The 14203-nt window shown below is 48.9% G+C and overlaps 1 protein-coding gene across 1 annotated transcript in view; it reads left to right on the top strand.

The window, feature by feature from the left end:
• Positions 1-13485, top strand: part of LOC144165032 (uncharacterized) — a 108890-nt gene extending 95405 nt beyond the window's left edge. The window contains exons 7-9 of the mRNA XM_077695192.1: positions 5330-5472; positions 7115-7432; positions 13213-13485. Coding sequence (XP_077551318.1) covers positions 5330-5472; positions 7115-7432; positions 13213-13428 — 677 coding nt within the window. The 3' untranslated portion in view covers positions 13429-13485. The remainder of the gene's footprint in view (positions 1-5329; positions 5473-7114; positions 7433-13212) is intronic.
• Positions 13486-14203: the final 718 nt, after the last annotated feature.

Below are 14203 nucleotides of genomic sequence, written 5' to 3'. Positions count from 1 at the left end.
GTGTAGACAGGCTGGTGATGATGCTGATGGCACAGTGTGCTGTACTTATGGGTGGCAGCTTTCAGAGGAGGACACGATAACTGGGAGCCTCCCCTCAGCTGACTGTTCAGCTTCTTGGATGATCCAACTTGCACAAAGACGACAACAACCATCTTGATGACCGGTCCTCGCGTAATGCTGTATTCTGAAACTGCTGAGTGGCGGCTGATGCTCCGGTGTGGCTCCTGATTAGCAAGGGCTCCTTGCGGAGTTGTTGTGCCACATAAAAAATGTGTCCTTACACGTACTGAATCAACAATGCGTTTTAACAGCAAAGTTGCATAGCAAATCATTAGAGTTTGGTGTCTGCATTAAAAAAATACCAAGAAAATACCAAGTGCGCATGAGCACGTGCCTTATGGTGACCTCCCAGCAGTTAAAAATAAAACAAAAAAATGCTTAGCGCTCGTGTGTGGGTGCCTCACAGTGGCCGACCAGCGTCCCCAGCACACGTAAGCCAAGCATGCCCACTTATGGAGATTGGCCAAGATTGCGGCGACCACCTGGCAGTTAAAAAACCAGCAAAATGCCGAGCACCTGTGTGTGCGTGCCTTGCGGCGACTGCCCAGCGTCCTCGGCGCACGTTTGTGAAGCCAAGCACGCCCACTTAAGAAGATTGGCCAAGAAAAAAAACTCCAGCATTCGCCATTATCGGGGCAACACTTGCTCGGAACGAGAAAGACGCGTCATAGCATGCACACCTCCAAAATGATGTCGAATGATTATCACTTCAAAAAAAAAAAAAAACGAAAGCTCACATTTATTCGCCCCAAGATCGAAAACAGTCAGCACCTGGTGGCAGAGGGATGAACCCATTTCATTGTGGACGCTGCTCTTGCGTCAGCTGCTAATTCACGTTGTGCACAACACAAGACGCACGCTGAACATGATAAAAAAACTGTTTCGTGCAGCTGCTTGTCTGCAGTAAGCAATTGCATGATTACCTGTATGGTAGTAGTAGTAGTAGTAAGTATTGTTGAATAAGGCGGACTTAGCCTTGCATAGCTGCCGGCAATTGCTCCGCCTAATCATCCCCAATACCATATCAAATCTCTCAAAGTCATAACACATCACTTAGTCCTAAAATAACAGACACGCTATGTCACCACACCTCACTTAGTCCTGTGGACTGCAAGAATACAAGTAGGAGATAAGATGGATTTCCTCTCTGAACGCCATAATCACGGGCCGTTCAGGAATAGCGCGCTAGTTTTGTTCGACGAAACATTGTCGCCGTGGTCATCCATTGCAGCGTAAAACGTGTCAATACTAGGGCTTGGCGTCAGTTGAAAATTCTAATTTGGTTAATCGGTAGGCTTTAATCGGTTAATGAATCGATTAATCAGTTGCATTGGTTTCAAGAAAATATTTGATAAAATTAATGCTTTAAATTAATTATCAAATTATAATAGTATTAGCAGTATGCTCCTAGGCCTGTTCACAGCTTTTTGTAGTGGTTTAAGGGAAGAGAAGAGGAAAGGGGATATTTTTGAGCTCACCTGCATACAGCCCAGTGCGGAGGTAGGGGAGTAGAGGGACAGGAGTGAAAGGGTGGAGCGGAAAGGGAGAAGGGTGAAAAAAATGGCCGTCAGGCTAGCACACCACACACATCCCAGATGATCTGAGCATGTCATCATCGTGGTGCTGATGCGGGTGGGATGCTTATCACCGCATTCGTCACTCGCACTATTTCTAGAAACAGAAACATTGGCACGGGCCGTAATTGCAGGAGGTGTCGATTAACTGTAGTTTACTTATGCTGCAGTTGGTTTCTATAACAGTGAAACAATGGGAGTGCCCGCTCGCCGTTTTTTGCATTATGTATATTTGTATTTAGAGCAGCCATTTTCCTGTCTGTCTTGGATATCAAGCTCGCGGTTTGAATCAGTATACCATCCCCGAGAATACTTGCATACCTTTTTGTTGTGAAGTAAGCAGGTTATGTGAACATGATTATGATCCTCGACATGCTTGCGCATAATTTAATCATGACACCCTGTTTCATTTCGCTCATATTGCTTCAACCAGTTGACCATATAAAAAAAATTAATTGTGACTAAGCCGTTTATCGATTAATGGAAAAGTTAATCGATCAATCACCCACCCATAGTCAATACACTGTTCTGACAGCTTGTATTTTTCTTACCGATAAATGAAGTCATCCACCGTCTTCAGAATGTCAAAGGATTTTGTGCTGAAGTTGGCGTGGCGGTTATTTAGAGAACAAAACTTAACTACATGAAACTGGCAATACACTGTGAGGCCCGTGCATGCGTGTGCATTTTCCTCACCATTGTAGAATTGCAGTGTGTCCATTTATAAATAAGAAACAAACAAACACAACTTTTCTGCACAGGACCTGGTGCAGAACCCCCTGCATAGCCCCGCCCCTTCTACCGGGCGCTATCGGCCATACATTAACGGGTACGTATTTCACACATGCCAAAAAGCCTATGTCAGGGCTTTTGATGGCTCTGTAAGCATCAGAAGCCTAATCAACACCTAGTACCAGGCCTAACCACTCGTTCCATCATCCATCGTCATCACATGTATTTCCACTACACAAACAACCAGCGAAACAGACTGGAGAATGTTTCACAGAACCTCACAAACAACAAAAGTCTGAGGAAAATGTCCTGACGGCGTCTTGCCATACCACAGTCCAGGCGCAGATGTCTCTGGTGTCGGTGACTGGCCGAGACTGTTGATGAGGTGGTTGTCCTCGGGCCTACGCTGCGAAGCGCACACGGTGACAGGTTGCGTCGATGCTCTCACCTGCGCGCTATCAGAATACCCGCCTCGGGTATGTGAGGCATGCAGGCACTGGGGCTGTAGGTACCTTCCTCAGGAATGGGACGAGAGGTGCTCCAAGAACACTCACCGGCCCTGAGTTCAAGAGCGCAGTGCGAACCACTGCAACGGTCGAGCAGCTTCGTTTCGACCGTCTCCTTCTTCGCACGCCTCCATCTTTTTTTTCCCTCCCTTTCCTTGTTTTCGGCCAGCCTGATGCAGCCGTCTGACCAGCCGAGGCGTTGACCGCACACCTTCCACTACACCTTACCACAGTTACCCCCCTTTTAAGTTATCACAACTATTCTCAGTTCCGCGGAGAAACGGGTTAAAGGATTCAGTGGTCTGAGGAAGGTGAACACATCACGAGGCTGGTGTACAGCTAAACAATTACACCACTATCAAGGTATGAGAAAAAACACACACTGACTCAATCACTAGACCAGAACAATTCCGGAACTCGAATTGTCTGGGTCCAGCTGGTTTTCGTGACATTTGCGCGACCTCCATGCGGTGATCTTCCTAGTGAGTTTGTTCGCTGACAAGGGGTGCAAGATTAGACAAAACGGCACACGTCAGCGTGGACAACAGGCCAGTAAAACTCTCCCAGAACTCGATTAAGCGTTTGCCGTACACCCAGATGACTGGCCAGGATACCTCCGTGGGAGCTTCGGATGATCGATTCTCGGAGTGGCTTAGGCACAAGAATCTGGTTAGATGTTTTACCTGTCACTTGGTGGTACTGCTGGTACAGAATGCCGTCTTCCTGTAAGAAGTTGCAGTAGTGGCCCTTGTGGTACCAAAATTCTTGCCATCTTTCCGGTTGCACAGTGACCAGCATTACGCTGTGTACTTAAAGTATGTCTACACTCCTCCGTCCCCCCCGCCCCTATATTGCTTGGGGTAATTTTTTTTTTCACCACCTGTTTGTGGCGTAGGTTTCTGATGCTGAATTAGAAATAAAACTTCAAGGGTTTATTGTTGCTGGAATGAGAAGCATGTAGTAAGGAAGGCACTCTCTCCAATGCACTTGTGTGTGCAATTGCTATAAAATGCGTTCAATTGCGTAACTATTTCTTGTCACCTAGTAGTCTCCAGTTTCTTCCCTGCTACACACTCAAGGAACAGTGTGAAACCAAAGTGCTCAAGCAGTCACCAAAAACAAAGATACTATTGCACTCCTGAGCAAAGAGCATTGACGTGATGTGGCCACTGTGTGTGGTCATCACAGAAACAAGTCACTTCAAGTGATTTTTGATGGCCTGGCCAGTACCAGTGTGGGCTGCGAGTGTCTCAACACCTGCTGCATCTGGTAGTTGCTAGGTATGAGTTACCATTGCAGATGCAACACTTTTCACTGTTAGTAACTGCTACCACACCTTCGTACAAATGAAAGCCATACGGAAGGGCTGTTGACTGTACATTTCAGTGTGTTCTCAAGGGCTGTCTCAGGTGATTCTCAGCCTTGTATTGTCTCGCAGAGGATGTTCTGATCCTCTGATCTAACTGGCAGTAGTCATTGTCATGCTGGTTGACATTGGATACTCGAAATTATTCCTGTCCAGTGTCATCAGAGTACGAGCCCAGTTTTTTACCTGCCCGCCCCATTTTTTTTAATTCTTCACCTACCCGCCACTGTGGCACTGTGGACAGAACAAGTGCACTCGCTTTGTGCTGACATGGTCGTTCCTTGTAGTAAAAGTGACACCCTTCTGGGAAGTAAGTAAGGTGGAGGAACGGGGGAGAAGATGCTAGGGGAAATGGAGCTGGATTGACTGAGTCGCAGGTGATCAGTGAGCCGCTCACTGTCATGTGCTGCCCGTTCAACATGATGGCTGAGCTGGCTTCACGCCGCTGCAGCCCCACTTGCTCAGGTGTGTTACTAAGATTTGCGTTTGTGACAAGCATGTGACGCTTCCCCTGGACATAGTCTTCATTGGCCACTGGGCTTGGTGGCCCACCAGGCTCGGTGGGCAACACTGTGAATCGCACCAAATAAACACCAGTCCAGGGGTCAGTCCATTGTCACCACTAGCAGGTTGCGGGTCGTCTCTTGCCTAGAGGGTGCCTCGACCCTGCAAATTGTGACAGCATTGCCACATAGTGCAAAAATGGAGTGCAAAGCAAGTGCAAGGGCCCACCAGGCGGCAGACAATCGAGGATGGAGTGATGGCAGAGAAATTTTAACACTCGTCTACGACCTGCCACCACCAAGCGAGCAAAGGCAACCTCTGACAAGAGGAGAATGGAAGGAAAATGGCGGGCAAAGAACTCCCAATTTCGGGGTTCTGTAGGACAGCACAAAGCGCGCTTCGGGCCTATATCCTCAAGCTCATGAGGCCGATGGATGCATTTCAGCGCATTCCCAAGGGTCCACCAAAGAACCTCCAATTAATTTTTTTCATTGTGTCTGCATTCTTTTGCGAGCCCGATTTCTTTTTTATCATTTAGGCTTGACCCTGTGTGACACAGGTCTCATGTGAGGGCTCTCCTGTCGCAGATCCCGAGAGCCTTACCCCCGACAGAGTGGACGAGCTGGTTGCCTCCATCTTTGAGTCCACTTTGGCCGTGCCGGGCAGGGCTGAAGATGGGGCCACCACGTGCCTTGCGCTCTTGCTGGCACAGCAGAGGAAGTGCCCCTGGGTACGTATACATAAGTGTGTGACTCCTGCATTATAATTAGCTTTCTCGCATTTACAAACCGTGATGGAGGCATAAAAGCACTCTTCAGTGAAGCCGCGCAGGTTTAAAAAAGAGTACATTCTTGCTGTCCAGTGCACTCACAGGTTTGAAACATTAGTAAGCTATTGCTGCGTTGCTGAACTAGTTCTTGATCAGGGTTTTGCACACGTCATGTGAAACGTGTACAATTTCTGAATTGCACAAAAATGCTCGTGATGAGTGGCTGTCATTTGTTTTGTTTGTCTCTTGATATGAGCGTTGCCACGAGCCTCAACTAATTTAGTGGCATATAACTTACAGCACCATTTTGTATTACTCAACTTTCATCTTGGATCCATATCACTATCGTGGTTTAACTTCACATAATCATTGAGCCATGGGGAATGTGCACTAACAAAGCTGTATTTGTACTTGGGACAAACTGTGTGCGGTGTCTTCACCAACTTGTATATGTGTAACCACCTGTAGCACAGCTATGACCTTGCCAAATTGAGACTCGCCAAGGTCAGCACTCTGCTCGTACATTAATCGCAAATTCACGAAGTGAAACAACAGGAGGTTTCAGAGTGAAAGCCCTAGACCTGTCCATTGCAGCGAATGCATTGTGAGGTACATAAAATGGGCGCAAAAAATAGGGGCTTGAGCCACAGATTGCACAATCGAAGAGGGAAACTGCATAACCAAGGAGTTATGCAAGGCGAGGTAACCCCCTGGCAAGGCAACCAAAGGGCTTCGGTGATAGCGAGTGAGCAGGACAGGCTCTGGAAGGTGCTGTCCGGGGGGCCGGTCAAGTAGTGATTGGTGTAACCACCAAGTTCAACAAGGAGTTCAACAGCAGATCAACAGGAGGTCCACTGAGCTTTCTCTTTCACATTCGTAACAAAAGTTCTGAGCATCCCTTGCGATGTTTTTGTCGTGCTGCTGCGTTGCTATTTATTGTTATAGTGCACGTAGTGGTGTATGCAAACCTTTCTTTTGACACATGATGTACTTTTCAAAATGTGAACCGAACGGGATTGTTTTAATTCTGTGATCGAAGTAGGCTATGTCCCTTCTGCCCACTTCTGCGTGACTTTGAGGGGAGAGTACGGCAGTTATTGCCTATATGCAGGGCTGTATTTTTTACTAGTAGAAGTAACTATTGTTTATTCGGGCAGTTGCGCAGCATGTATTTAATTTAATAATTGCAGAAGGGTTTGCTTAACGGCTTGTTGGTACTTGCAACTCAAAGGAAAATAGCGCAGACGACGGGACAACGCAAGGGAAACGGTGCCTGTGTTGTGTGTTCCTCTTGCCCCGTCCCGTCGTGTGTGAGCTTTTTCTTCAAGTTGCAGTTGAATCATTGTATTTCTGCCCGTCTTTTTCTGCCCCTCCACAATAGGTAGATGTGCTCTCTCGAGCTCCAAAGTTCCCACAGTGGTTCGCAAAGATTTTGATCGAATGTATGTACAAGATTTGCACCCAGCTGTGAACTAGATGAACTACAAAAATGACTCTGGTAGCACGCGATAGAATAGGCGCGGTTGGAATCGTTAGGAGAGGCTTTTGTCTTGCAGTGGACACAACCAGGCTGATGATGATGATGTCCTGCTGCGAAATGCAGATGCTTGACAAGTGCAACTTTGTGGACCACGTGCTGAACGCCTGCCTGGACTGGTTCAGCAAGCGGAGGGCGCAGACCCGGAGACCTGTCAAGGAGGCTGCAGCAGCACACCAGCAGGAGGAGACCGCAGCCAGTCCCTACTGCTGGGAGGCGTTTGTGCTCTTCCTGGCGGAACTGCTGACCGCTCTGGCGGGCATCGGAAGGCGCAGGGAGACGGGACCCTCTGCTCCGCTCGGAGGCCTCTTCTGTCTGGCTGTGTTGCTGTGCGACTGCGGCCAGATCATGCTTCGGGAGCTGGCGGAGAACGCTTTGCACGAGGCGAGTGTGAGCGGGATGTAGATGCTGACGCATTAAAGCAAAACAAGTAGTGCTATAGCTACTCTCAAATAGTGGGAGCTGGAATAAGATTTACATACTGAAGGGACCAATAAAGCGTCCTTTTTTTTCTTTCATTGAACACGCCCGAAAATTACAGATTCTTCTACAGTACCATGCACGTGTGCCTCCTCATTGGTTAAGCATGCTGCGCAGAGGAGTAGAGAGACAGAGAAACATGATAGTTCCAGGAAGACACCTCAATGACAGAAGGACGAAGTTTCAGTGTTAAACTAGATGGCAGTGTATTTTGGCCTTTATATGGAAAATGAACATGTATTATTTTATAGTCATGAATTTATTTGGCTATGTGGTCATGCGGTTAAGAAAGTTTGGTGCACCACTTTTTCCCACACAGATGGGCAAAGGTCTAGCGGGGCTAAATGACTGCTGTCAGTGTGAGCTCAGCCTCCTCAAATAATGTTGTAGACCGAGTGAGGTTGTCATAATGTTGTAATGTTCTAAACCGAGCAAGGTTTGTCAGGAGAGATCAGGTCAGTTAGCCTAATACAAAAATTAGGGTTTGTCTCATACTTTACAGGGCATTCTTCAGCCTCTTCTGTTTCTCTTTGGAACTTTCAACACGTGCCAGTAATTTAGCATTCTGTCTCTCTTTTCTTTAACAAACAGCTCTGCTTAGAAGTGTGCATACGAGGAGACAGCTGTAGCCACGGGTTGCCACAATAGAGTTTTTCTTCAGTTTGTTTGCAACATGGGGGGGACGAGATTTTAATCGAAGCCAAAGAATCCCAGACTATAGATGTCTTCCACATAGGTCGGCAAACTCACTCATGAGTGAACTCACACACCCCCCCCTCATCACTCACGAGTGAGTGGTGAGTGAGCCTCACCGTCGTTTTGGCCTGGTGAGTGCGAGTGCGAGTGAGTGCGAGCGCCAGTCACGGTGAGCCCCGTTCAGCACTCGCGAGTGCGAGTTCCACTCGCGGCGAGCCATGCTCAGCACTCGCGAGTACGAAAGCCACTCGCGATGAACCCCACTCACCACTCGCGGTAAGCTCCACTCACCACTCGCGAGTGAGAGTTCCACTCGCAGCGTGCCCCGCTCACCTCTCGCGAGTGCGAGTTTCACTCGCGGTGAACCCCACTCACCACGCGCGAGTGCGAGTTGCACTCGCGGTGAGCTCCACTCACTACTCGCGAGTGAGATTCCACTCGCGGCGAGCCCGCGCTCACCACTCGCGAGTGGGAGTTCCACTTGCGGCGAGCCCCGCTCACCACTCGCGAGTGCAAGTTCCACTCACGGTGAACCCCACGCACCACTCGCGGCGAGCTCCGCTCACCACTCATGAGTGGCGAGTGAACGCGCGCTTCTTGCGCGATGTGCGGGGCTTACCGCGGTGAGCATCACTCGCTGTTGGCATTTGTTGCAGGAGCCGCTTGCTGTGGTAGTTGGTGCTGGCGATATCCACTCGTGCGCACAGCCACTAGTTAATGGAACGACTGCATTTAGCTTCGGGAATATGTGGCTACTCCCCTTTATAATTAAGGCACCGTGGAACCTGCAGTGACCTGTTGATTGAGGAATACGATTTAGATGGACGTCTGACGCCGTAATGCGCTGATACTCTCACTGTCATGACTCATTGAGGGGCTGTTGCACTCTCGCTGAATGATGTTTCTGGCTCGCAGCGTTTAGTGTTGAAATTAGTGTTGGTAACGTCGTCGCAATAAAGCGATTGCACTTCTCTACCGCTGAGCGCTGCGATGGAGGCATTATGAAGCACCGTGGTCTAGTGCCGTAGTACTTGGTGTACATAATTGGCCGGCTTGCTGCAGCTGTCAAATGGCCGGCTGTTCCGAAGCGCAAATTGTGAGTGCCCGTAATCGTTTGAAAAGGTATCGCAGATTTTCACACAGTCGCGTATCAGGATGAGCTTGTGGAAGCAGTAGCTCATTTTCGAGGCCTTAGCAGCCTTAGCGCATTAAACGTATCAGTATTTGTCATTACTTGTTACGGCGGTGCTCTGTTATGATACTCGCTTTCACTCGGACTTGGCGTCACACATCCTTCTACGGCAGTTACGGTGCGTGCCTTGAGGCATGTGATTTGCTTCGGGTGTTTTACACACCTGAAAACTTCACCGCTGCTGTTGTATTGCAAACTTCACTAATGTTTACGTTTCGTTATGTTGCATGAATGTTGCATTGACTCATATACGCCGATGTGCGTCCCTTCGCAAGCAAACGAAGTAAGCTCGCCTTAGCATCACCTCACATAGTATTTGCCATGATGACTCGCCGACTGCACCCCTTCGTTTTGTTCCCTGTCTCCCTCTGAAATTTGTGTGTCCGTTCGTCCAGATTCACAAGAATCGTACGTTATGTCTGACTCCTCATTCGCCTTACCGAATCGCGGAGTTCGGATCGTTACTGTTGCGCGCATTCTGTACATATTTCATATCTTCAGATCGCGAAAGGTAAGATACTTGCTGTTCGCGCTGCTCTGTTGTCATCGGCGGTCATTTACTATTACGCTTGTGAATTTGCCTGGCCAAGTTGAAATTGGGATCTGGGCCTCGCATATTGCTTTTTTTCATTCTGGCTGTTCACAGTCGCCAACCAGCTAGTTATGAAGGCGAAATTGATTCTGCTGCTTTATTTTTAGTATTTAGCGTTGTGGCCAGCCCAAACACTGTAGTCCCCGTCATGCTTGCTGCACTGATTCGCTGAAAAGGGCTTCGCAGTCTATAAAAAACAGTTCCTCATATTTTGTGCCCCGTATGTAGATCGTTGTCCGCGTGCCGATGGCGTAGGGTATAGCTGTGACCCCTGAGTGGTGTGATGAATAGTAAGCGTTCTTGGCAGTCGGATAGCATAATTTGTGAGTGGGTGAGTGAGTGAATGAGTGCGTGCATGCGTGTGTTCACGTGAGTGCGTCTGCATGCATGTGCGCATGCGTGCGAGTTCGTATACGTGTGTGCGTGCGCGCGTGTGTTCAAGTGCGTTGATGTGTGTGTGTGTGTGTGTGTGTGTGTGTGTGTGTGTGTGTGTGTGCGTGTTTGTGTGCGTCTGCGCGTGTATGTGTTGCGTGCGGGTTCGTGCTTGTGTGTGTGCGTGCGTGTGTGCGTGCCTGTGCTTGTGTTCGTGCGTGCGTGCGTGCGTGTGCGTACGTGTGTGTGTCCGATGACTTGTTCTCCCCGTTATTTCGTATAAACTTTCGACGTGAACTTGTCTCGGTGCCCGGTGCGGGCGAATGACGGTGTAGTTTAGGATCAAGCTGTGGTTTTGCTCTACGGCAGGCTGGCGCCGTTTAGGGAGGGGGACGGCGAGGGAGGCGGAGGCAACTCGTCTCCATGAGGACGCCCGCGCTAAAGTCAAACGGCGCCGATTTGGCGCGACCACACGGCGCCGCCTCTCTCCCTCGGCTTACCTCTGCCCAGCGCTCAAGGCCAAGCGCTCCAGTAGCCTTCCTCCACCTTGCTTGCCGTTTTCAATCTTCGTGGCGGTGTTGTGCTGGACACTCTCGCTATGCGCCCTTTTCACCTGAGATTACTCTTGAAATAAACCGTTTGGAGGGTTCTCCAGAGCAAATTTACTGCGCAATTTTAGTGGCGCGGATAGCGCGCTTCGAGATAAGAATATTTGCGCGCGCTAACCAGTATTTTGACCGATGGCAACAGCTTTTCTTCCGAACTGAACTGTCTTTTATGTTTGCCACTGCTGTCAAATTTTTCAGTGTTTCTTTTCTTTTGTAGAATCTGAGAGAAATAGCATAGACAAAAAGTTATGAATGGCTTCAGGCAAATTTGTGAGAATTGGTTCATTTCGTAAAGAGTCCAGACGACGATTACCGCTTTGAAAGTGACATATCAAGACATGTGCTTATAATAACCGAATACATACTTCGGAAAAATGGAGACCCCATCCCTGAGAAAGGTAAATTGTAGCTCAAATCAGTAAGTATTTCATGCCGGAAAACATTTGTACGTGCGTATGAGTGGAGGAAGCGAGTGGCGATTGCGAGTGAGTGTGAATGGCCATTGCAAGTGGTGAGTGCGAGTTCGAGGGAGTGTAAGCGGTGAATGCGAGTGGTGAGCGTGAGCGCGGATGAGTGCGAGTGGTGAGCGCGAGCGAGTGTGAGTGCGAGTGGTGAGGACCAGTGGCGAGCGTGAGCGGGAGTGAGTGCGAATAGTGACGACAAGTGGTGAGCGTGAACGGGAATGAGTGCGTGTAGTGAGGCCCGAGGGGCGAGCGTGAGTGCGAGTGAGTGTGAGTGGTGGGGCGGAGGGGTGAGCGTGAGCGCGAGTAATGTGGACGAGTGGAGAGTGTGAGCGAGTGCGAGTGGTGAGGGTGGAGGGGTGAGCTTGAGTGCGAGTGAGTGCGCGTGTTGAGGGCGGAGTGGCGAGTGTGAGTGCGAGTGAGTGCGTTATGATAAATATATTTTTTGAGTGAGTGTGAGTGAGTGGCATCCAGTTTTGCCGAGCTATGGCCTTCCACGGGGTGAGGGCCATAACAACAGCCTCTGTTCAATAAATAAAGATTCCCTGTCTCTCTCTCTTAAAATAAAGCTAACTCGCGCTTTAAAATAATGTCATACCCCAGAAATGCAAACAGTAATAATAGTGGCAAAAAGAAAAAAAACGTTCTTTATTCAAAAATAAGATCAATTTAATTTTGTGCGTCCCTTAGCTTACTTTTTGTGCGGATAACTTTGCGACAAGGTGCCCTCTCAGCATAAGTTTTGTTCATGTTTCAGCTGAAGTGTCGGAAGGCAGAAGTTACACTTGGATAAGTTTTGTGAATGTGGTCTCCCGAAGCCTCCTCTGGCGGTTTCTCAGAAAGACAATTCCTCGTTTAAGGTGTGAAAATTTTGGTGCACGTTTCTCGGTACAGCCTCGATGATTTGGGATGATTTCGACATCCGTGTTGCCTCCCTCATTTCAAAGTGCAACGCCGAAGTCTGTTCCTTTGGTAGACGGGAGACAGAAAGGGGTGGCGCGAAGGAGGAGGGAGAGGAGGGGGGCGGGCGTTCAGTGCAGGTCGGTGCCTCCTTTTCACCGGCGCTGTGTGGCCCCCCTCGCCCACCCCTAAGACCGGCACTGGGGTTGGGTTGGGTTGGGTCAGGTTAGGTTAGGTTAGGTTGGGGTAGGACCTGTCTTTATGGTTGGGTTAGATTAGGATTGGTTCAGTTAGGTGTTTGCTTTAAACACATATGCGAATAGAGCATGCACGAGGAAGAATACATCTGTGCGAGAGACAGTAAAATACCGACTGCCGACAAAAACAATGCCGGCAGGATGGTCACGTGGTCGTGGCCAGCCAATGGTGGTAGTGTTGGCAACATTTCGCGCAGCCATTTTGCGCAGCCACAATATATAGGCCGTTCCTGATTGATTGATTGATTGATTGATTGTAGGGTTTCGCGCCGACGCAACGCAGGCGCTGAGGCGCGCCGTAGTGGAGGGCTCCGGATTAATTTTGACCACCTGGGGATCTTTAACGTGCGCCGAAATCTCGCACACACGGGTGTTTTTGCTTTTCGCCTCCATCAAAAAGCGGCCGCCGCGGCCGGGAATCGAACCCGCATCCTCGTGCTCAGCAGCGCAACGCCTTACCCACTGAGCCACCGTGGCGGGTATAGGCCGTTCCTAATTAGATACACCTTGATGGCGAAAATGAGAGGAAGTATGCTCATGAAAAACATGGGTTCACCTAATGGAACTGCTTTCTATATTTTTGAACACACGCACAAATGTCTGCAGGTGCTGGTTCTCCGGTACGTGCTGGTCAAAGCGGGCAAGACTGCCAACTGGTACGCCCCGACTCACGTCCAGGCACTCATGAGCTCGCTGCGCAAGGCCTTCCTGGACCTGCGGTACTCGGCGCAAGTCCACAAGGTGGTGATGGAAGTGATCGAACTGTGTGCCTCGGGATGGGAGCTGGATGCGACTCAGGAGGAGTACTACTGCGGCCCCTAGACTGGGTGTGGGGAACTTGGCAGCTTGAAAGGTGGCTGGCAGATCAATAAACGGCAGTGTTTGGTTGTCGCTGTCAAAATCGTGATGTTTGAATGTGTGGCAGTGTCCAAAGATTTCACTAGAATTGCATACTGTAGACGTAACACTGCACACAAGGACCGGACAGTGAAAAAGCAGAGACAGGACGAGTGCAGACTCATACCTAGTTTATTGAAAACACACCCATGACTAGTACGTACCCCTACTAGCACATGCGCACAAACGTAGCCATCTTTATCACATCGAAGACTGGTTTCAAAATTTGTATTCATTTCCATGCAAAGGTATACGGACACATTTTTGTCGCTCCTTTTGTACTGTCCTGTCTTCGTGTAGAAGTTTTACAGTTAAATACGCAAAACCAAGTATCCCAATGGCATGCTTTGCCAGAATTGTATGCTTTGTGTGATGTTATAGATCTGTGGAAGCATTTCTGACTGGGGAGGGGCAGCAAGCTGGTAGGAGTTCACAAAACTAATTTGGGGGTGCAAAACTTTTAATTAACACTGTGGAGCTAAATGTTGGTGTTTGGGTAAAGCGGCAAGTGAGAAGCACTCACGTGGTTTGCAAGGCTTCCATGAAAACACCTATGTCTCTTGGGAGCCAATGTTCGCGAAGCATATAATCACTCAGTTGTTTATATAGTACCAACTATGGCTAATGATCTGTCTCTGTTTATATGAATTAAGTGAGCCTCCCGACCGAGTGGACGGGAGGCTCTTTTCCATGCATACAT

This window comes from Haemaphysalis longicornis, unplaced genomic scaffold (assembly GCF_048455015.1).
Source record: "Haemaphysalis longicornis isolate Haplotype H1 unplaced genomic scaffold, Haemaphysalis longicornis Haplotype H1 scaffold_14, whole genome shotgun sequence".
NCBI lineage: Eukaryota > Metazoa > Arthropoda > Arachnida > Ixodida > Ixodidae > Haemaphysalis > Haemaphysalis longicornis.
This window is presented reverse-complemented; position numbering and strand designations above follow the sequence as displayed.